Raw genomic sequence first — 24,811 nt, 5'->3', positions numbered from 1 at the left:
TTCTGGTCTTTTTTCATCTTGGTCAAATTCTTGTGCTAATTTCTCTGTGATTTCTGCTATGCATTGTGAACTATGACCATATACGAAAATGGTCTGTTTTAGGTCATGGCTGTGGGCAAAGATTAATTGGTGAAAAATGGGCCTGTTTGTGGGATTTACCACACAGTAAGGTTTCAGATCTCCCTGGAAAAATGTGGAATTAGCTCTTTGAGAAATGAAGTTCTGTCATGAGGTTGAAGGGAGAGTTCTGGTGGAGGGAAACACAGTTCACTCTCTAAGGCAGTTATGATTGGTTAGATTCCAGAGCAGTCCCTTCGGTACAGCAAAGTTCTTCCCGCTTTCAAGTCAGTGTCTCCCACACGTAGCTAGTTTCACCAGTAATTCACAGATAGCATCTTACTTGGCTTCTTTCATGGCCAACTGATCCAAACTGGGCAATGGTCTTGGAGAGAACTCCTAATCCTCCCATTCCCCATCTCTAGAACATGTAGTTACAGTGAAAAAGCCTTCCATGGGGAAAGAACTTTTCGACAGCAGATTTTCTGTGCTCCTTGAGGCGGTTGCAGATGTCAACCAGTGGGTATGTTGGGCAAGGACGCAGGGAGGATGGAATGGTAGTTCCTCCCCTATGAAGATGGTTCTCGAGGAAGACAATCCCAGCGAGCGCTCCACGTGCATGCTCCTCCCTAAAAGCCACTGCAAGGGCCTGCTGCGTGGCCCAAGAATCCACGCTGCTGTTGAGGTCAGACCTAGCCACAGTGATCAAGGTTTCTTCCCCATGACCTTGGTGGTGGCTGGCCCTTTACCAGGTCACAGCTCGGCTCGGACAGTCCAAGGGTCCACCCTAAACTGGGATGAGGGTAGAGGCAGGACCCGCCGCCTCCCCCCCTCAACTCGGTTTCTCTACTAGACACTCCCCTTGGGAGTAAACATCCTCTTTCCGTACGCCCCGGGTGGTGAGCCTGCCTGGGGTCCGTGACTTACCCCAAAGGGAACCTGCGCGCCTGGGGTCCCAGGATGGCGGGCTTGCCCCCTTCCGTTCGAAAAGGACCCCTCCCGTCTCCCCCAGCCCGGGCGGGTCTTCGGGCGGCCGCGGCCGCGCTCTCCCCAGTCTGGGCACGCTTCGTCGGCTGGGGTCCCCAGCTCGCTTCCCGGCGGGCGGGCGGCCGGCAGTGCGAACCACGGAGCGGGTGGCGGCGGGACTGGCCGGGGTGCGGGCGCGCGCGAGCGGCTGGCGGCGGGCGGGGCGCGCGCCCGGCCCGGGCGGCCGCGGGGGAGGAGCGCCCGCCAGCCGATCGCGCGCCCAACGGACTAGGCTAAAGCCGTGAGGTAACTGTTGCAGCCCGCGGGAGCTGGGAGGCGACACTGAGGCTCCAGTCCCGAGAAGTGCCCGAGGGAAAAGGAGGGGGTCCTGCCGCAGCGGTCCCAGGCAGAAGCCCCTTCCGCCCCTCTCCTCAGCCAGCATGTCGCGGACCCCGCCGCTCCTCCGCCCGCGCGGCGGGGACCCTGGGCCACGGCGGCGGGCGCAGCCCTGACGCGCTGCCGAGCCGGGGGCTCCTCGAGCGCGGGGGCCAGGCGGGAAGGAGCGCGAGCTGCCGCTGCGGTCCGAGCGGGGCGTGCCGAGCCCCCGCGGCCACCCCGCGTCCCGGCCATGAGGAGGGACGAGCGAGACGCCAAAGCCATGCGGTACCCGCAGCCGCCGGACGGGGCCGGCTCGCCCCTCGAGAGTCTGAGGAACGGCTACGTGAAGGGCTCCGTGAGCCCCCTGCGGCAGGACCCCCCGCGCGGCTTCTTCTTCCACCTCTGCCGCTTCTGCAACGTGGAGCTGTTGCTGCCGCCGCCGCCGCCGCCGGCCTCCCCCCAGCAGCCGCGGCGCGGCTCTCCCTTCTCCCGGGCGCGCCTCTCGCTGGGCGCCCTGGCCGCCTTTGTCCTCGCCCTGCTGCTCGGCTCGGGGCCCGAGCGCTGGGCTGTCGGGGCCGCCCGGCTGCGGACCCTGCTGAGCGTCTGCTCGCACAGCCTCAGCCCCCTCTTCAGCATCGCCTGTGCCTTCTTCTTCCTCACCTGCTTCCTGACCCGGACCAAGCGGGACCCCGGGCCGGGCCGGAACGGCGGCGGCTCCTGGTGGCTGCTGGCGCTGCCCGCCTGCTGTTACCTGGGGGACTTCTTGGTGGGGCAGTGGGGGTCTTGGTCTTGTGGGGACGGAGACGCCGGGGCCCGGGCCCCGCACACGCCCCCGGCGGTGGCCGGCAGGCTGTTCTTGGTGCTGAGCTGCGTGGGCTTGCTGACGCTCGCGCAGCCGGGGAGGCTCCGGCACAGCATCCTGGTGCTGCTCTTCTCCGGCTTCGTCTGGTGGGTGTCCTTCGCCAGCCTCGGGGCGCTGCCTCCAGCCCTCCGGCCGCTGCTGTCCTGCCTGGTGGGGGGCGTCGGCTGCCTGCTGGCCCTGGGGCTGGATCACTTCTTCCAAATCAGGGAGGCTCCCCATCATCCTCGGTTGTCCAGTACCGCCGAGGAAAAAGTGCCTGTGATCAGACCCCGGAGGAGGTCCAGCTGCGTGTCGTTCGGAGAAACTTCAGCCAGTTACTATGGCAGTTGCAAAATGTTCAGGAGACCTTCACTGCCTTGCATTTCGAGAGAACAGGTATGTTACCAGAAAGCAAAGTTTGGTAAGGAAGGGAGGGCGGTTTTATCGCTTCAGTTCCCGAGTTGAATTAGCGTGTTTGAAAGCATGTTTACTTCCAGGGTGAAAAAAAGACAAGTTTTATTCTGGAAAGATATTCCTAAAATACAGGAAGCTTTAAAAAAATGCATAAGTACCATTTATCTTTGAATAGAAATGAAATAGCAGACTGAGCATATTGCACTTTTTAAAGAGTTTGTTAATGTAATAGATGCGTTCTCAGAAGAATGAAGTGAGTTATTTGAAGTATAATAGATTGACTACTCCCACTTTGGCATAGTCTGATGTGTAGCTTTTTGGTGACATTTATCTGTTGCTGTTATAATGGTGATGTCTCCCCAAAGATAGCGTACAGCCATTAGAATGAGTGGGGAAAAAAAATATATATATATATGAATTTTAATCAGTGTGGTTTCATTATTCTTGATAATTGAGAGGACAAATCTGAGATCTCATAATAAAAAGAGAAAACAGTGATGAGTTTTGGAACAGACTTGTTAATTTAGATGAAAAGACTGTTGGGGATAATTATAAGAGATTTCTCCCCCAGACTCCACCCCAAATTTCAGCAGTGTAGGCTAATATAATCTTTTACAGACTAACTCATGGTCCTGTGTGTTTGTTGCATAATTAGGAGAATGTTGTAACAATTTAACCTTTAAACTTAGTAATGTTTGGAAATATGCCGAAAGCATTTGTACAATTTCTTTTCCTGTAGGTTTATATGCTTTTGTGTTTTAAAGGAATGGACATCATCATTAGGGAAAGAGTTTCTATTTTTGTATAGCCTAGGGAAATCTCACCTGTTCTACATCACTAGGAAACTCATCAAGTATAGCTACTGTTCACAGAGCATTTACTAAGTGCAAAATACTTACACTGTCTTAAACCCTCACAAGGACTCTGTATGGTAGGTGACATTAACCTCGAGTTAGAGATGAGCAAATTGAGGCTTATAGAGATTACCCAACTTCACACATCTAGTAAGTGGTATTGCTGGGATTTGAACCTAGATTTTTCAGTTTTCAATGATATCTTCTAAGCAACTAAAAGGATGAATGTAGAGGTTTTCCTTAAGTAGGAGAGTAGGAGTCTGTACTATTGGTTTTCAGACTTTTTGATTAGTGATATGCTTTACACCAGGGACCCAATATATTTGAAACAGAAGTTTCTTATTCTTACTACATCTGATGCTGTTTGCTCTTCAATATAATTTACAAGCTGTTACACTATCCGTAGTGCTCAAAGAGACAACACCTTGCTCCCTGAAAAGTGTTTTCAGAGGCTGCTTTGTGGTCTGTAGTTATTTGGCCAAATGCTTGAAAAAAATTGTTCAAAAAATATCATGGCTTTTGTTTTCTCAGTTTACTGCCAGCGATAATAGACAATGCTCAGAATAATGTGTATCAAGAGAAAAATTGTCAGGAGAAGATTCACTGTAGAGCAGAGTCATATCAGCTATTTTCATAGACTGGGATAGCGTTTGACATTTGACTATTTGCAAATATATTGCGTTTTTTAACACCAGGAAAGTGTTTTAGCACAGTTTCATCACATTTGTAGACAATTTTCCTGAGCTTAGCAGCGTGACAGTTTAACGTAACTTAATTGCAATATATTGGCCTAGTGAATTATGGGTGTTATCTTACAAATTGAAAATTCCTGGTCTACTTGATCCTGGTCTGGTGCTCTTTCCATCACAGCAACCTTTTTTCAACCGTTAACTAGGTGCGGCATTGTTATGCTAGGTAGCTTTGTTATTTGTATTAGAGGAAAATATTGTGCTTTTAAAATTTGTGCTTTTAAAAAGGGCATATTTTATTAGTGCAGAAAACCCTTATTCACATTCCACTATGAATAGGAGCATTTTCTTGGTGGAGGGGGGTCTTAAATATATGCTAATAGTTCAAGGGTTTATACATGGTTAATGTTCAGTGTCATAACGTAATACTCTTTCGGCAATACTAGAGACTACTAGATATTTTTAACTTGGCAGAGACTGTAATAAAAATTTTTACTTATGCTTTTTCCTGAAGTTTAACAGTGGATCTGTGGTTTTGTTTGGATGTATGTTATATGAAAGAAATTAAGTGGAAACCAATACTTTTATGAAAGTAAAAGATTGAGAGATTTTCTAATTTTCAAAGTGCTAAACTTTGTATGTGATAATTGTAAAGTCACTCTCTTGTTTCAGAAAGTGAAGGGAGACTAACGGTTTTGGGTAGAAGCTGATACAGGGGAAAGTCTCCTGGATTCATAGAGGTTCAAGGGTAAAGTCTTGGCCCTGCCGTCTTATTGGAAAAGTTGGTGAGCCTTTCCGAGTCTGAGTATCCTGTCAAATCAGGGGATCCAGTAGGTGAATTCTATACCACCTTCCAATTCTAGAATTCATTTCTTTTAGTTAGTTTACACTTTTTGTAAGGTATAAATAAATGTATGACTAAAACTTCAAAAGTTTATAGATCTCGAAGTTTTACTTAAATGTTTAATGTTGATATTGCTAGCCTATATTTTCCAAGGTGTGATAACTGGGAAGTATGAACAAATATTCTGTATTATTTGAAGAGAAAGAACTTTTAACACGTATATGTGGACTTTCATTTGTGGATTGATAAAATTATTACGCTTTCATTTCCTTAAGAATTTAAACGTTTTTATTAACATCTTTGAAAAACAATTGAAAACTCATATTAATATAAATGTTTTTAATTGTGTGAGAGTAGATTCAAAGTAATTTTTAACATTTGGGATGTTATATTAGATACTGTATTGAAAAATAGTGGCATATGTTTGTAAAACGTATGATTTTTCATAATTAGGTTTAAAGTTTAGTTACTGCTGACTGTGTTCTACCTTGGTGGGTTAATGGAAAGAAGCACTAAGTTTGTAGTATATTTGTGAAGAATCAGCTGAGACTAATAGGAAGTAAAAAAAATTTTTTTTTTACATATACATAAGATGCTTTGGCCAGAATTTAACAAGCTACGTTTCTATGTCATTTTAATTATACATTCTACAATGCAAATTTCGGCTGTCAACCAGATCATTTTGTGTGTGATAGGCTAGGTATATACAGGGTTTTTTATAAAGGTAAATACAAGGTTTTTTAAATAAAGGCATAAGTCTGTGTGTGAGATATTTTTCTATACCTAAAATGCTGAGTGCTTTCTAAATGGTTAGGTAAATATTTAAAAATTCTGTGGCCTTAAAACCCATAAATATTATTTAAAGTGTTAATTTTGTTTAAAAAAGGATACGCATGTAGTATGAAGCCTTTTTAAAAAGATTTTAAAGTTTAAGTGATTATTTATTCCCCTAAGGAATCTGCAAGGCATAACCCACTATGAATTTTTTAAAGAATACTGTGGAATTTGTGAAATTTAATGAGTGAGTGTTTTATTCTAATTTCATGTTAATATTTTGTAGTGAAACATCAGCCTACGTAATATTTTTATGCTTTATTTTGTAAATATTGTATGTACCCTTGCCATCAGAGTTATCTTTCAAAAACACAGATTTGATCAAATCACTCGCTCTGTTTTAAAGATCTCTAACGGCTTTTCATTGTCCACAAAATAAAGTTCATGCCCTTGACCCTTGCTTGCAAAGTCTTAATAACCTGCTCTTAGCCTTGTTTTGTTGTTGGTGAAAGCCGTTAGGAGTCACGGAACACCTCCCCACATCCATCCACCGCTCTAGCTATTTGAGGACTGCTTATTGTTACTGACGTGTAGACTTTTTTCTTTTGATTTTACCATTCACACTGGTTGAAATCTCCTTTAAATATATAAGATTAAGAAGCGTTTAGACACTACAGTGATGCTCAGATTAATGTATAAGCTGAGAACAAAACTCCATCCTAGCAGAGTTGGCCGGGTTTAAAAATAAAAGTTGACAAATTGTGTCAAGCAGTGATGTGATGATGTGTGATAGAATATTTTCATTATACCACATGAAATAGTAACATCTCCATAGTTTGTTTTCCCACAGTGAGTGGAAGGTAAATAAGGCCAACCATAAGTAAAACTTTGGTTTTAGTATAGTTTCGTGATGTTTGTTTTCATTGTCCTCTGATTTTTTAATCCTCCTCAGTGGTAGGCGCTTCTCTGATTCTCTTTCCTGCTCCCCTTTCAGTTACCAAGTCAGCCTGTTTCCCTAGCGCATTCTCCTGCCTTCTTATACCCCACGCAAAGCAGGAAGAATCTGTACTTGCTGAAAAAGTTTATTTCAACATAAATATGTTTGTATAGATATAGAAGAAATAGAAGAGATTTGGAGTTTATCTAATTGAAATCTGCTCATTTTATAGAAAGGAAAAAAATTCAACTCCAGAGAGAGAAGAATATTGTCTCTAGGTTATGCCACGAGGTTTTGGGATACAGGGACTAGAACCTAGGTCTTGACTCCTAGTTCACCTGTACTTTCCGTTAAGAGCATATGCACCTGCAGTCATAGTTTTCCAAGGCTGTTCTTAATTTGCCAGCTATCTCTAATTATGTGATAAACAATATCCCTGAGTAAAAGCGGTTGAGGGTGGTGGTGGGAGAGAGGGGAGTGAGAGGTAGGAGGTACTCTTGAAATCACATAGTTCATGATGACCTTGAAGATAAACTTGGTACCTGATATCATTATTTCAGGGTGACTTGTCAGGATGCAGCTGGTCTGAAACTCAGGTGCCTTAAGAGGCCAGCCACATAGCCTATTTATGTTATACGTTGGGGGAGGAGGGGAGGTAAGGAAGAATGGAAGTGAACTGTTGCCTACTTTGCCTAAGGGCTTTCAGTTTAAATAAAACAAACTGAACAACCCTGTTAGCCAAGCAAAACTTTAGTAGAGCTGGGTTCTGTCTGTGGGTAGTTCCTGACAGTTTATAACTGTATATAATTGTGTATAAACAATTATAATTATGGTCTATAATAATAATTATTTATTTTTATTATATTTATTTGTTTAATTATATATATAATATTTATTTTATTGTATTTTTATTATTAAGTTTATTATAATTATAATAGTTTATAATTGTTCACCTTATTATTTACAAACTGATTAATGTTTATTTAAGAGATTGTTAGAAACCTGTTCTTAGAACTTGGGGAAGAGGATTGTTTCCCACTTTTTCTTTTACAACCTAGAACTTTTTCTCCAGTATTGACTGACCTGGAAGGTTATCTTATCTTTATAGATTTTCCCTCCTCCATCAGATAGAGTACATTGTTTGACTGCTTCCTTACATTTCGTATAACTTGCTTTCAGTATATTTTAAATTTATTTAGTTGGTATTTAAATTTGTTAATGAGAAATGCCATACATAAAAGAATGTACATATGTATATTTTTATATGGTTTAAGGAAGAAAAGAAAACAAAAAAAGAGAAATGTCAGGTACTTACCACTCATTTCCTTTGTATAACCTCTTTTGCATCCCCTTCTCTCTGCCCCAGAGACAACACATCTATCTTGATTTTTTTCTTTTTGCTATTCATTCCCTTGCTTATCGTTGTAACTCCCCTGAACATATTACTAAATAATCTAAATAATATGTTGTCAGTATTGTCTGCTTATGAACTTTAAGTAAATAGAATCATGCTGTATGAATTCTTCTGTAACTTTTTTTTTTTCTTGACGTTTGAGATTCATTCATGTTGATGTGGATAGATGTGGTTCATTTTTTTCAATGCTGTATAGTGTTTCATTGTATGAACATAATAAAATTTATCCATTCCACTGTTCATGGACCTGTGGGTGGTTTTCAGTTGTTTGCTATTAAGCACAATGCTGCTATGAAATTTTTTGTAAATGTCTCCTAGGGGCATGCACACATCTAGAAGTAGAATTGCTGAGCTGCAAGGTATGCTCATATTCAACTTTACTATGTATGATAGGCAGAATAATGGTACCGTAAAGATGTCCATGTTCTAATTTCTGGAATTTGTGGGTATGTTATCCTGCCTGGCAAAAGAGACTTTGCAGGTGGGATTAAGTTAAGGACCTTCAGATGGGGAGATTATCCAGGTATCCAGGATTATCTAAGTAGACCCAGTGTCACAGGGTCTTTAAAACGTGGAAGAGGGAGACAGAAGAGATCAGAGAAGGAGAAGTGACAATGGAAGTAGGATTAGAGTAATATAATGTGAGAAACACTCACTCAGTCCACCTTTGGCTTTCACAATGGGAGAAGGCCAGGAGCCAATGAAAGCAGGCAGCCTCTAGAAGCTGGAAAAGACAAGGAAATGCATTTTTCCTTATAGTCCTTGAAAGTAACAAAGCCCTTCCAATACCTTGATTTTAGCTCAGTGAGACCTTTGTCAGACTTCTGACCCACAGAACTGTAAGATGTTAAATGTGTGTTGTTTTATGTGACTGAGTTTGTGGTAATTTGTTACAGGAATGTATTAGTTTGCATTAACTGCTGTAACAGTTGACATGGGTTGCTGTGACAAAGTACTACAAATTGGGTGGCTTAAACAGCAGAAATTTATTGTCTCACAGTTCTGGAGTCTACAAGTCCGGATCAGACTGTCCCCAGGGTTGGTTCCTTCCGAGCACTCTGAAGCGGAATCTGTTCCATGCCTGTCTCCTAGCTTCTGGTGGTTTACTGGCAACCTTTGGCATTTTTTGGCTTTTAGATGTGTCACCCCATCTCTGCCTTCATCTTCACATGGCACTGTCTCCATGTCTCTTCATATAGTCTTCTCTCTGTGCCTGTCTTTGTGTCTCAATTTACCCTTTTTATAAATACCCCAGTCATATTGGACTAGTGCCCACCCTAATCACCTCATTTTAATCTAATTACCTCTGTAAAGACCTAATTTCCAATGAAGTCACATTCTAAGGTACTGAGGGTTAGGACTTCAGTATATCTTTTTTTTAGGGACACACTTTAACCCATACAAGTAGCAGTAGAAAACTGAGACACTCTGGGAAGTTGAGTTGTTTTTCAGAATGGTTGCACAATTTATATTCTGCTAGCAGTGAATAAGAATGCCCTTGAACCAATGATTCCTATTTAAGAACTTTAATTTTTGTTACTCCCGTGAGTGTGAAATGTATTTCTTTGTGATTTTAATTTGCATTTTTCTAATTACTAATAAGGCTGAATAGTGTTTATGTTTATGGATTGCATTTCTTATTCAGGGATTACCTGTTCATGTCTTTTGCCCTTTTAAAAATTCAGTGGTTTGGGGACTTCTCTGGCAGTCCAGTGGTTAATACTTCCAATGCAGGGGGTGCAGGGTCCATCCCTGGTCAGGGAACTAAGATCCCACATACCTCATGGCCAAAAAACCAAAGACATAAAACAGAAGCAATATTGTAACAAATTCAATAAAGACTTTAAAAATGGTCCACATCAAAAAAAAATAAATTAAAAATTCAGTGGTTTGTTTTTTATTGGTTCATGAGTTCTTTATATATTTTGGACATTAATCCTTTATTGGTTATTTGGGTTGCAAATATCTTCTTCCAGTTTTCATGGTGTCTTTTGATAACTGAGATTCTTAATTTTAATATTATCAAATTTACCAATCTTTTCCTTTAATGGTGTGAGACTCTCCATGTCTTGTTTATAAAACTCTTCCCTATTGGAAGTTATAAAATAAACTCTTATATTATCTTTTCAAAGTTTTAAAGTTTTGCCTTTCAAATGGTTTTTATCCACCTAGAATTGATTTCCATGTAGAATGTGATACAGAGATCGAATCTCATTTTTTACCCGTATGTATATCCAGTTATGTCAGCACAATTCACTGAAAAGTTTATTCTCAGTGCTGCCTCTGTCAAATGTGAAATTTCAGGGTGTGTGTGAGCCTGTATCTGGCTTCTCTGTCATGCTTCACTAAGTTTATGTGCCCTGTGTTAATGCTACACTGTTGTAATTATAATAGCTTTATAATGAGACAATATACAGTAAGTCCCCTCATCTTACTGTTTTTCTTCAAGAGTTTGTCAGTTATTTTTGGAGCTTTGCTTTTCAATATAAATTTTAGAATAAGTTTGTCAAATTCTACAGAAATTCATATTGGGATTTTGATTGCCATTGCCTTAAATCTTTTGAACAGTTTAGAGGAGAATTTGATTTTGATTGAAAATTTTAAGTTGCATTTTTCTACAAATTTATTTAGTATAACTTTTCAAATTTATTTTCTTTGTAATATCTTTTTATTATCTGTAATATCTTTTTATTATCTATTTATTTAATTTGTTCAGCATCTGCATTTTTGTCTTCTTTTTCATTCCGTCCATCATTTGTATCATTTTTCTTTGTTTCTTAATCAACCTGGCTAGAAGTTTGTTTTTTTCTTTTTTGGGTTTTTCTGGTCATGCCACGTGGCATTCGGGATCTTAGTTCCCTGATCAGGGATGGAACCAGCGCCCCCTGCATTGGAAACGTGGAGTCTTAACCACTGGACCACCAGGGAAGTCCCAGTTTATTTGTTTTTTAATCTCTTCAAAAAACCAGCTTTTTGGATTGGTACTTGTTTTCTTTTTTTTATATGTTAATTTTTATTGGAGTATAGTTGAATTACAATGTTGTGTTAGTTTCTGCTGTACAGCAAAGTGAATCAGTTATACATAAACATATATCCACTCTTTTTTAGATTCTATTCCCATGTAGGTCATTACAGAGTGTTGAGTAGAGTTCACTGTGCTATACAGTAGGTTCTTTTTTTCTTTTTTTGGCTGTGTTGGGTCTTCTTTTCTGTGCGAGGGGTTTCTCTAGTTGTGGCGAGCGGGGGCCACTCTTCATCGCGGTGCGCGGGCCTCTCACTGTCGCGGCCTGTCTTGTTGCGGAGCACAGGCTCCAGACGCGCAGGCTCAGTAGTTGTGGCTCACGGCCTAGTTGCTCCGCGGCATGTGGGATCTTCCCAGACCAGGGCTCGAACCCGTGTCCCCTGCGTTGGCAGGCAGATTCTCAACCACTGCGCCACCAGGGAAGCCCCCAGTAGGTTCTTATTATCTATTTTATATATAGTAGTATGTATATGTCAATCCTAATCTCCCTATTTATCCCCCCCTCCCCTGCAGTTCCCCCTTGGTAACCATAAGTTGGTACTTGTTTCCTACATATCAGCTCTTACTTTTATTATTTCTTTTTTTTCTTTCTTTGAGTTTATTTTCTTGTTCCCTTTTTTTTTTTTTGGCCATGCCACACAGCTTGTGGGAATCTTAGTTCTTAGTTCCTTTACCAAGGATTGAACCCTGGCCCTCGGCAGTGAGAGCCCAGAGTCCTAACCACTGGACCGCCAGGGAGTTCCCTCTTGTTCCTTTTTTAACTTTGTAATTGAGATGCTAAGCCCATTAACTTTGAGCTTTTCCAGCATATGAGTTTAAGATTATACATTTCTCTCTAAATGTTGCTTTAGTTGAATGTCACAAGTTTGGATGTATAGTATGGTTATTGTGCAGTCTGAAGAATTTTCTAATTTTCATTTTGATTTCCCTTTTGACTGACAGTTGTTTAGAAAAAGAAATTCTAATCATATGCAGGTTTTCCAGTTATTGTTGTTGATTTCTGACTTAAGTGCCTTTGGGCAAAGAATGTGGCCTAACATATGATCAGTTTTCATAAGTGTTCTGTTTGCTTGAAAAAATACAACAGTTTGTTAGCTGTCTGGTAGATAAAAGGTGTAAAATGTCCTTTTCATACCTTCTGTGTCCTTATTGACTTTTTATCTTATTGACCTGTCAGTAACTGGACAGAGTATTAAAAAATCTCACTTTCCTGGTGTTTTTTTCAACCCCCCCACCCACAGTTTGTGGGTAAGTGTATGGAGAATAGAACTTTACAAATTGGATGGAATTACTTATCAGAGGGACAGAAAAAGGATACATGAAAGAGAGCACATGTCATATGTTTAAAGAGTCAGTGTAAGAAAGTAATGAAAAATTTGATCAGCATTAATATATATTTACAAGTTGCCTTTTATATGTGCCAGCCCCTAGAGAGATACTAAGATGACAGTCACAGGGTCTATATTGCAAGGAGATCACACTCTAATTGAGATAAAAAAATGTAAATAAATAATTACAATTCAGTGTGGTAAGTGATACAGCAGAGGTATATATAAGGTACATGGGAGCTTTAGGGAAGGAACAGCTAACTCTCTCCAGGAGGAGAGTCAGAAAGCCTTCAGAAAGTACATAACAATTGAGCTTTAATCTTCAAGAAAAGTTTCTTACTGATATAAAATGTATAAAAAATGAATTTAAAAATTTTACTTCTATGACCTTAGAAAGAATTTTTCAAAGTTATTCCAACATAATCTCCACCTTACTGTAAATATGTTTGGAATAAGAGTACTTCTTATCAACTGAGAGACTATAAAGTCACAGAAAATAGAGAGTCCAATCAAGCAAACTGTTTACCTTCAGCCCCCAATCAATACTAACAACCAAAAAAGATGCTTAAATTCTCTATCAGAAATGTCAGTATCAGTGGTAAAAATAATATAAATAATAAAGAAATGTAACCCAGGATTAGAAAAAAGGGATTCTTATAAGGTATAATTACCAAGTGCTCGCTATGTGCTAGTCTCAACAACTCTGTGAAATAAGTATTGAAATCCTGCTGTGCAGCTGGAAACTAAGGTAGAAAGGTGAATTGACTAGCCCCACATCACTCAGCTAGCACACAGAAAATACCATAATATGCTAAATGCCATTTTCAGTGTATAACAAGCCCCTAAGAGCTCTCCCAATTGAAACAACTAAACTACAGGTTTAAGCATTTTAGAATGTATCTTTTGAAAGGAATCACTGAGTAAGAAAAATTTCAGATTCCAAAAAAAAAGAAGTGAAAGTAGTGTGGGGGAGAAAAAAATGTTCCCTTCTTCCCTTCTAGGGTCTTTGTTTGGGCTAGTAATTAAATTGATTTAAGACAAATTAACAGGGGAAAAACAAATTTAATTTTGTATATGGGAGCCCCATAAAAAAATGAGGCTCCAAGAAGTAACCAAAGCAGGAATCTTTTATACCTTTAAGACAAAGAAACAATAAATTTGTGAAGAACTGACGAGACAAAGGAGTTCGGGCTTGGGGTAGTGAACTGGTGAAGAAGTAATAAGGTTTGTTAGGGCCAAGCATTCTTGGCCCTAAATTCCCTATCTCTGGTGATAAGGATGCCTTCCACCCTCCTGGTACTGGGACGGGTACCTTTCACATGGGAGATTTATCTCCTGCTTTTGGGGAGTGGGGGAACAAAGGAGGGTCAGAGTGTTCTTCACCACTGTTTCTCAAGTAAGCTTTAATTCAAAGTAAGTTATATGCCGGAGTGACATATTCTGGGGTAGCACATTCTGCTCCCCTTCAGTAGGAATCCCAAGAGGTAAGCAGACATTAAAACCAGCTTTCATTTGACGGTTTCTGACCGTCCTTAGAGACCTTGAACATTTGCTTCTGTTAGGTATGGCTAGGCTCAAGAGATAAAACCTAGGGTCTGTCCAGAGTCAGAAATCTAATAGGAAAACTGCATAAAGCAGAGACCCCAAAGTGTCACTCTTCCAGTGTAAGGGTAAGTGAGAAATAAATATGACCATGGAGGTGGGATGCGTGTCTTGACCTTGGCACAGGGAGTTGGGGGAGAGAGAAAATAAATCTTCCCTGGGAATGTATAACCACAAGAGGGCCCTCATAGAGTTTTTGTTTGTTTGTTTTAAATTGTGGTAAAATATAAATAACATAAAATTGACCATTTTGGCCATTTTAACTGTACAGTTTAGTGGCATTAAGTACATTCATATTGTTGTGCAACCATCACCACCATCCAACTCTAGAACTTTTTTTTATCTTCCCAAACTAAAACTCCATAACCATTAAACAATAACTCTCCATTCCCCCTCCTCCCAGCACCTGGTAACTGCCATTCTACATTCTGTTTCTATGAATTTGACTACTTTAGATACTTCATACAAGTGGAATCATTTGTATTTATCTTTTGTGACTGACTTGTTTCACTTAGCGGAATCATCTTTGGAATTCTAATAGGAATTACATTGAATCCATAGATTGCCTTGAGTAGTATTTACATCTTAGCAATAGTAAGTCTTACAATTCATTAACATGGTAGGTCTTTCTATTTATTTGTGTTTTAATTTCTTTCAGCAGTGTTTTGTAGTTTTCAGTGTACAAGTCTTTCATCTCTTTGGTTAAGTTTATTCCTAAGTATTCTTTCTGATGCTATTGTAAATGGGATTGTTTCTTAGTTTCGTTTTTTAATATTTCATTGTTAGTGTTTGAAAATGCAACTGATTTATATGTGTTGTTTTTGTATCCTGCAGCTTACCTGAATTTATCTATTCTAATATTTTTTTCGTGTGGAATCTTTAGGTCCTCATTTAGTTAAATTTTTAAAAAAATAAGACTTAATTTTTTTTTTTTTTTAGACTTAATTTTTTAGAGCAGTTTAAAGTTCATAGCAAAATTGAGAGGAAGGTACAGATTCTCCATATACACTTTGCCCCTGACATGGCTATAGCCTCTTCCATTGTCAGCATCCCCCCCCACCCCCGACTGTTACATTTGTTAAGACTGATGAACCTACATCATAATCACCCAAAGTCATAGTTTACCTTATGTTTCACTCTTGATCTTGTGCATTTTATGGGTTTAGATAAATGTATAATGATATGTATCCATCATTATGGAAAATAAATACAAAGTATTCACTGCCCTAAAAATCCTTTGTACTCTGCATATTCATCCCTTACCTCATCCCCACCCTTGGCAGCCACTGATCTTTTTACTTTCTCCATACTTTTGCCTTTTCCAGAATGTCATATAATTGAAATCATAGAGTACTCATTTAGTTTTTTATCTAAATTAATGCTACATATGTGGACTCAGAAACCTCAAGTGAAAATGTAAAGTGGTCCCAGGTGACTGATAGAGGTAAATTCAAATTCTCTAGGGCCTCAAATGATTCCCACAGATAAAATTCCAAGGATATTGAGCAGTGCATAGTCAAAAATCCACAAAACTTGCGCAGAAACAAGGCACTATGAAGGAGAAGCTGCAGCAAAAAGTACACAGCAGAAGAAACCCACAAAGGCTTCAGAGCTTGGAGCTATTATTTATCAGATATAAAAAATATGTTTAATATGCTTAAAGAAATGAAATAGAAGCTTGGGAAAATGGTTGGGGAACAGAGAATTAAAAGAATAATCATGCAGATTTGAAAAATAGAACTTCTAAAGATGAAAAAATAACCACAGATTTAAAACCTGATGCACATATTAAATAGCAGTTGAGAGACAGAATCTGCGAACCAGAATGTAGATCCAAAGAAATTGTCCGTAATGTTTTGCAGAGAGAAAAAGAGATGGAAGTTAAGAAAGAGGGATCGAAAAAGTTGGAGAGTAAAGAAAAAAGTTTAACATGAATTTAACTGAAGTTCCAAAAGGAAATAATAAAAGGGAAAACAGGCAATATTTGAGGAGATAATGGCTGTAAAATAGAACTTTACAGAACTGATGAAAAATACCAACTGATATCCAGAAAGCCCACTGAATCCCAAGCAGATTAAAGAAAAAGAAATCCACCCTTAGATTCCATCATTGCAAAATTCAGAACACACACACATGCACAAACACACGCACACACACGAGAAGTTCTAAAAGAAGGCAGAGAGAAAAAAGAAGTTACCTACCAAAAAAATGAACGGCAGTTACACTGAAAGGTGACTTATTAATAGGAAGAATGGAAGCCAGAAAACAGTTGACTGTCATTTGTCATGTGCTGAGGGAAAATAACTGTCAAAGTAGAAACCAATGTCCAGCAAAACTTTCTAGAAAGAGAACATATTAAAACCATTTCAGACCAGCAAAAACTGAGAGTTTTTTACCAGCAAAAGTATGCATACTTTAGGCAGAAGGAAGAACTTAAATCAAGAAGGAATGATAGTAAATATATAGGTAAAATTAAGTAGCCTTGATGTTCTGAAACATTACTAACAGTGCCTAATTTGTGAGGGGAGAACAATCTAGAACTAAAACTAGAAAAAAAATAGCTTTTGCCTTGGAAGGAAAAATTAAAATAGTGAGATGATGTGAGAATCTTCTGTCTATAGTGAGAATACTAGGAGTGGAGAGACAGAGTGGTATAAATATTTTCATATGAAGAGAGGTCTGAAGATATTTCAGGTCTGGGTGCTTGAAAGGTTAGTGGTATCGTTAGCCAACATAGGGAGTATGGGGAAAGGACCTGGTTTGGGAGAAATGACAAAGAGCTTGGTTTTATTGATTAATGCATGTTTTCTCATGTGTATACTTGCTATCTCTAAATGGGATGTAACCTCCCTGACAACAATGGTCAAACATTTCTGTTTTGTATTTCTCATAGTATATTTTGGAGTTGACAATGGTTATCTAATATTGTATTTACTCTTGATAGTTCCATGCTGACCTTGAGAAAAGGAAAGAACTCTAGGTGGAGATGGGTCTCAATTCCCTACTGTCTTTGGTATTCTCGTCAACAATAAGCTGTGTTGCACAATGGTGAAGCCAGACTGCTTCAGAGTTTCAATGGCATCTCCGCCACATACAGGATACTAGGCAAGTTGTTTAACTTCTCTGTACCTCAGCTTCCCCAGGTGTAAACTGGGGGTAAAATAGCATCTGTCTCACTGATGTGAGGATTAAATGAGTTAATAACCTGTAAAGTTCTTGAAACAGTGTCTGGCACCTGGTAAGGTTGCCATGCAATATTAGTGCTGTTATTATAGTTAAAATTTTCATTCTTGAATTGCTTGGTACTTCATGCCAAATTACTCTAAAATTAATGGTGGGCTTCCCTGGTGGCACAGTGGTTAAGAATCTGCCTGTCAATGCAGGGGACATGGGTTCGAGCCCTGGTCCAGGAAGATCCCACATGCCGTGGAGCAACTAAGCCTGTGCGCCGCAGCTACTGAGCCTGTGCTCTAGAGCCTGCGAGCCTAGAGCCCGTGCTCCAAAACAAAGAGAAGCCCGCGCACTGCAACTAAGAGTAGCCCCCACTCGTTGCAACTAGAGAAAGACCGCGAGCAGCAGTGAAGACCCAACGCAGCCAAAAATAAAATAAACAAATTTATCAAAAAGAAAACACAAACCCTTTAAAAAATAAATAAATAAAATCAATGGTAAGGTTAACTGAAATTTAGATCTTTCAAGCAATCCCTTTTTATTGTCCTGAAACTCCTTTTGCAACCTGTATTGAGTAAAAAGCCTGTGCATAAGGGATAATATGGGGAAAATTCTTCCAGCGGATTGTTCAGTATTAGGACAACAAAGAAAAGATGCAAGTGATGAGTTTAAAAGTGATTAAGGTGACTTCCCTGGTGGTCCAGTGGTTAAGACTTTGCCTTCCAATGCAGGGGGTGCTGGTTTGATTCCTGGTCAGGGAGCTAAGATCCCACATGCCTCGTGGCCAAAAAAAAAAAAACCCAAAACATAAAAAACAGAAACAATATTGTAACAAATTCAATAAAGACTTTAAAAATGGTCCACATCAAAAAAAAAAAAACCTGTTGTATAAAAAAATAAATAAAATAAAATTAAAAAAAAAAGAATAAAGGAAAAGCAACAGAAATGATAAAAAAAAACCCAAAGCAACTTCAAAAGTGATTAAAAGGGGTAATTGGGGCTTCTTATCTTTTGAAGTTTCAGAGTTAAAGGTTAAGAACCTTTGGTCCAGCAGACGAAGAATTTGTCAACTACTGCAACCATAACTTTCTGTCCCTTAAACTTTTGTTCCAGTTTGTCACTTTGGGGTTGGAGGTACACTGGAACTTCAAACAAATGCTCTCACTCATAATTCTTGCTTCATAGTTCACTGTCTGCTAAGCATGTTGACAGTTATGCAGCCCCACCCCAGGGCTGATAAGAGGGAAACAAGAGATGAGGGAACAGAAGGAAGAGAAACAGTATCTAAAAAAGTGACTCCTCCAACCCTCCAGCCATTATGAGGCACCGAGCTTTACTGCTTCTTCAATTTAACGCTTCGTTTCACCTTTTAGATAAAGTGTCCTGAAGATCTTTCACTATGTAAATGGTAATGGTTTAAAGCAAACAAAAATAATTATGGATGTGAATTTTTACAAATATATGGGGACATATTTTTCCTTAGGGGGAAAATACCTACATATACATTAGTAAACACCAATATTTATTATTTTATAGTTTGCTTTTGTTGTAAATTCAGCACCATATAGAATTAACTTTACTATCTGAAAATTCATCCCTTCAGCAAACATTGCTAAGGCTAATGTTCTGCTAGGAACTGTGAGGGCTATAAAGAAGAATCATGTATGGATATTATACCCAGGTGTTTAGTATGAGATAAAAGTGAAGATTTTATTTTAAATGAGAAAGCATTATTGTAATTTTGTAGTGTCTGAGGGGCTCAATAAAACCCACATTCCTTCCCCAAATTCTGAACAAACTGAGAAAAGAGTGACAGATGAGAGATCAGAATACCACCTTTACTTCTGATAAAACTCATGTTGCAGGACATGGCTTATATATGCAGGCAGTTTTGCTTTCTAATCATGAAGCCCAGAGTTAAATGGACATACGTGGTCATAGAAAGGACAGGGCCAGGAACATCCTCCCTACTTGCTAGGAGGGCCCATCCATGGAGGAGCACTGGAGAACTTCTAGCTAGTAGGTAGGCTCCCAAGAGCAAAAAGCAACAGGTAGAGTTATGCTTATGTAATTCTTTAGGCTAAACTTACCCATCATGTAAGTTACTATTCCCCTTCTAAGAGAATAGTGAGGGGATAGAGAGAGTCCAGAAATTTAGGGAAAATTCCAACTCGTGGAAACCGTACGATTGAGGAAAAGGCATTGCCTTTCAACATGAAAATAGGAAAAGCCATTTGTAATCCTAACACCTTTAATGTAACAGGTATTTTAAATTTTGCGTGGCCTGGTTTTTGCTACTGTAGATTTTTACGTAGTTGCATAGAATGTACTTAATTTTAAAACTGAGGCTAGGTTCTACCTTTTTTCATTTTCTCCTCTCGACAAAATTGAGTCACTGCCTTCTCAGTGTGCATCTACTCTTAACATTCAATATATTTGTGTTTATTTTGTGTTCTTTACATGCAGGGATAGTTTCTCATTCATTTATGTATCCCTCGTGCTTGGCATATAGCAAATAGTTATTGAATTGAATTATTGCATTAAGTACTGTTCTTTTTACCACTTAACATGGCATTTTTTTCTAGTTGCTGCATACTACTCATTCCATTCAATTCCATCATTGAAAATAACGTGAGTGGGATACCTAAAGAATACTTTCCTGAAATCACAGAACCCGGAAGTAATCTTCTCTAACAGAAGATTGCTTTAAGTGAATGACAGAGTTCGTAGGTGAAGTTTTAGAAGACTATTCAAAGCTGGGAGAATGGAGACTAATGTAGGACCTTATGGGTTAGAATTCCCTCTTTTGCAAAAAGAGGTGGGATACAGTGATTATTTGAGGTGACATTGTAGTGGTTCAGTAGTGCTGAAAACAACTTTGATGTTACTTTTTCAGATATGCCTTACAAAAAAATGCTTAAGATTTGGTTAAAAATTCCTAGGTGTTTGAATGGTTCTCAGTTAACCAGTGTTGTTAGAATGAACACTTTCAACACTTCAAGTGTTTAGAAGCACTTTTAAAAATTTCTAGGGAGAACTTCGCCTTCTTAATACAAATCTGCTAATTTTTATAGTTTACGAAGGAAGAAGATGGTAGTAAATTATTAGTCATAATTGTTTAGCAAACTCCAGAAATGTGATTATTTTAAACTAAGTACATTTATGTCCGGTAACCAAGGTTTATCTTGTAACAAGTAATACCATTTTAGTTTAAATGCATTTTTGCCATGACTGTTTCTCATATGTTTAACTCTGTTTCTGCTTCCTGACAGATCTTGATGAAAATAGTTCATTATTTCCCTGATAAGTAAGGGTTGTCATTTTAAACACTGTTTCTCTTACTGTGCCATGATACAGTGATGCCCTAAGTGCCTTATAAAGCCTTGCGGTACACTATGTGATCTCAGACATTTTTGTATCTTGAATTTTTACCTGCTCATTAATAGTTATTTTGCTTGCTTCTCATTGTTAGCTGTTATTTCTTAGTTATCAGTCTTTAACAGACATCTTCCCTACCTTCCCAATTTGTTACTGATTATCAACAGTAGGTCAGGAAACTAGTTAACCAAGCTAATTGGAATTGGCCGTAAAAGTAAGGATGGAAAGAAAGTCTTTCTCATGGATAAAGTGTATGGACTTTGTAACATCGATTTTGACTGTGCAGAGACCTTTTTTGCTTGTTTTGATAAAGAATCTCTGGATAAATGAGGTGTTAGCCATATTGATTCAACACGAGCAGCCAAATATAGATTTGTTTTTCCTTTTCATTTCTAGTGAGATATACTGTACATGCCATAAAGTGAACAAATGTTAGGTATACAGCTGAACAAAATTTTACGTGTGTATATACCCATATAATTACCACTCAGATCAAAATAAGGAACATTTTCAGCACCCTAATTGCCTCCCTCATGTTCTCTCCCAGTTAATAGCTCCATCCAGAAATGTCCACAATTCTGACCTTTATCCTAATAGATTAGTTTTGTCTGTTTTTGAATCTTTATAGAAACTGAAATTTGAGTTTTAGATCATTTTCTTATGTCATGAAGTATTATTCTTTTGATTTTTTAATGTTATTTTTTCCCATTTATTCTTGAAACATTCTTTCAGTGCCTACTATGGGCAAGAAATTAATGATTTGGGAAATTCAAAGATGAATAAAACATACCTTATCATCAAGAAACTTGGAGTCTAGTACAAGAAAAAAAAAAGTGTCATAAAGGAGGTATAAACAAAATACAGAGAAGGCATAGGGAAAGAGAAGTAGTGTGTCAATGAGGTCCTGGCAGAAAATAGATGACACAGTCAAATGGGTAAACTTGGGAGAGCTTAATGTAGGGGGTGATTTATAAAAGTGTGGGTAGGGTTAAGGGAAACTGACATGGAATAATGAAGTGTCTGGTGAGCAACAATAGGTAGCCATCACAGCCCTCAGACAGGTAAGGGCAGAGTTAGGAGGTTATTGTCAAAACTCAGAGGGCAGCTGTATAGAAGTCCATTTGAACAGAAGCTTTGGCTTCTGGTAGAGTGAGATTACTAACTAGAGGTGACATTACTCTAGGCTTACTCTCTTCCTGTCTCTGTTGGCTGAATTCACCCAAAAGACAGAGCAAAGGAGACTGTTATTACAGTCTATTCAGGATAGCCTTCTGGGAACACAGAACAGAGTGGAGAAAAGTGGAGAATGGCTCTGGAGGGGCAAATGAAATATACCCAGCACAACTGGCTTTCTAAAAACACAGTAGAGGACTTCCCTGGTGGTCCAGTGGTTAACTCTGAGCTTCTACTGCTGGGGGTGTGGGTTCGATCCCTGGTCAGGAAACTAAGATCCCACATGCGCAGCATGGCCATAAGTAAATAAATAAAAATTAAAAACACAGTAGATACCATTCTCTGCAGAAGTGGAAGAATAGCTCCTTAGAAAGAGAAAATCATGTAAACAGAGGTGGAGGAGTAGGGAAATAAAAAGTGTGCTCAGAAAATGGAAAGTATTTCAGTTTGGAGTGTGTGCTGGACAAAGAGGAATAGTAAATGGATAGTATTTGCAGAGACATGTTAATTTTTACACTGCTTTTCCTCTTGTTTATTATTAAATCTTGCATTATATCATGGCTTTTATAAATGCATGAGAATCAGTGTTGCCTTCATCATTAGTTTGAAGATATTGGGTCAAGTTTTGAGTTTTAGCGTTGCTGTCTGAGTGTTTTGCACATGGTGACAGAGTACAAATAGTAGAAAGAACAGGAGTCATTTAGAGAGTGAGGCTTACAGTTAAGAATGTAGGCTCTGGAGTTGGACTGTCTGTGTTTGTGTTCTGGCATCAGAATTCACTTTCCAGCTTGATGACCTAGGCAAATTACCTAATCCAGGCCTTAGTTTTCTCATTAGTAAAATAGGCATAGTCATAATAACTTTACCATAGAGTTGTTGTGAGGATTAAATGAGTGGTTCATATGAAGTACTTAGCCCAGAGCCCAGCAGGCACTGTCAAGAAATGTTACCTAATTTTTAAATTACATTTAGGAGGATGTAGTTGTCTTCAAATATTTGAAAGCCTGCCTTATGAAATAGGGATTAAACTTCCTGTTTTCATGAGAACTTCTGGGGACAGAACTGAGATTAATGTGTATAAATAACAAATAGGCAGCTTTTTGACTAATATGAGAAAATCTTTTGGTCATTTAAAGTTGTTTGGATCAGAATTGATTAGCTCGTGACATAATGATTTGCATGCCAGGGAAAGTGTTCAAGAAAAGACTGGGGGTGTTTGAAAGTGTATTCGTGCATCATGAAAACACAACAAAACTAAATAATATCTTCAGGATACCTCCCAACTGTAACTTTATTCTCCAGAGTCTGTGAAAATTGAAACACTGGATAAACCATGTTGATTTCCTTTTCTCCTTCTCTATTTATTCCTCTTGAGAAGGTCAATCCCTCCTGCCCCCCCTCCCCCGGCCCTCACCACCTTAATCCAGCTTAAATGTCATCTTTATTTAACAATATTTATTGAGTATATACAAATGTGCCAGGTTTTGTTCTAGATACCGTGATTAGTACTGTGAACAAGACACATAAGGTTTTTGCTCTAATGGAGCCTTAACAAAATTCTAGCACAGGTAAATAGAAAATAAAAACACAGTAAAATAACTTCAGGTAGTTCCAAGTACTGTGATGCATGAAGAAAGTAAAACAGAATAATGGGCCAGGGTGGTGGAGGTGGAGCTTTAGGTAAGATGGTCAGGAAAAGCCTCTCTGAAGAGATGTTTTAACTGACACATGAATGTTGAGAAGGAGCTGGTCATGTAGGCTCTGGGAGAAGAACATTCCAGACAGAAGGACTAGCAAAGGCAAGGTCCCTGTGGTGGGAAAGACCCTGGCATTCTTGGGGGTTAGAAAGAAATATGGGTGGGCGGAGAGTGCTAGGCGAGGTAAGAAGCGTGTGGATCACATAGGGCCTTGTAGACCATGTTGACACTTGCACTTCTTTCTAACCGCATTCTGATGGGAAGCAGTGAGACAATTTCATGATATCATTTAATGCTTCAAAAGTATTTTTCTGGCTTTTTTATGGGCTATTGGTGGGGAGTATCTAGAGTGGAAGCAGAAAGATAGGTGGCTGTTGCAGTTGTCCGAGTGAGAGGGGACTGGCTTGGACTATCTCAGTGGACTTTCTTTTCCACCACCCCCTCCCCACCCCACTTTGATCACCTGGATAGAATGTCCTTTTTAATATTTATAATGTTTTACATACACTACTGTTAAAGTACCTTTAGTTACCTATGTGATTGCCTTCCTATTGAGAAGCTGAGTTCCTTAAGAATAGGGGCAATGTCTTATCCCTCTTCTGCATTCCTTATCCTTAGTGCTGCAGATAGCACTGTAGCATTGTTATTAACATAGCACTTAATAAATGTCTATTAAGTGAATTCATATATGCTCTTTATTAGGTTAAAGAAGTTCCTTTCTATTCTTAGTTTGCTGAAAGTTGAATGTCATCAAATTTTTGCATCAAATGATATGATCATATAGTATGTCTTTTTTTCTTTATACTGTTAATATGATGGATTACATTGCTTTTGTTTCTTGAATATTGAACCAGCTTTTGCATCGCAGGGATAAGTACCACTTGGCTGTGGTGTATTATTATTCTCGTGTATTGCTGGATTTGATTTGTTAATATTTTGTTGAGGATTTTTGTATCTATGTTCATGAGGGATTTAAGTCTGTAGTTTTTTTGGTACTGTTTTTGTCTAGTTTTGGTATCAGGGTAATGATGCTACCACTATGAGTTGGGAAGTATTCCCTTTTCTGTTTTCAGAAGAGAGTATATAGAATTAGTTTTATTTATTCTTTAAATGTTTGGTAGAATTTCCGAATGATATCATTGGGGACTAGAAATTCCTTTTTTCTCTTTGGAAAGTTTTGAACTATGTATTCAATTCATTAATTTTCTCTGTTGCTTTTCTGGTTTTTTCATTGATGTCTGATCTTATCATTGTTACCTTTTTTCTGCTTGC

At 39.0% G+C, this 24,811-nt stretch overlaps 1 protein-coding gene across 1 annotated transcript in view; it reads left to right on the top strand.

Annotated features, from left to right (window-relative positions):
• Nucleotides 1-1,525: 1,525 nt before the first annotated feature.
• Nucleotides 1,526-24,811, top strand: part of PDE3B (phosphodiesterase 3B) — a 168,940-nt gene continuing 145,654 nt past the window's right edge. Inside the window, exon 1 of the mRNA XM_082341422.1 lies at nucleotides 1,526-2,638. Within this exon, the coding sequence (XP_082197548.1) occupies nucleotides 1,652-2,638 (987 nt within the window). The 5' untranslated portion in view covers nucleotides 1,526-1,651. The remainder of the gene's footprint in view (nucleotides 2,639-24,811) is intronic.

The sequence above is a fragment of the Balaenoptera borealis genome (assembly GCF_965194805.1).
Source record: "Balaenoptera borealis genome assembly, chromosome: 11".
Taxonomy (NCBI): Eukaryota; Metazoa; Chordata; class Mammalia; order Artiodactyla; family Balaenopteridae; genus Balaenoptera; species Balaenoptera borealis.
The sequence above is the reverse complement of the archived record's forward strand: the minus strand, read 5'-3'. Positions and strand labels throughout refer to the sequence as shown.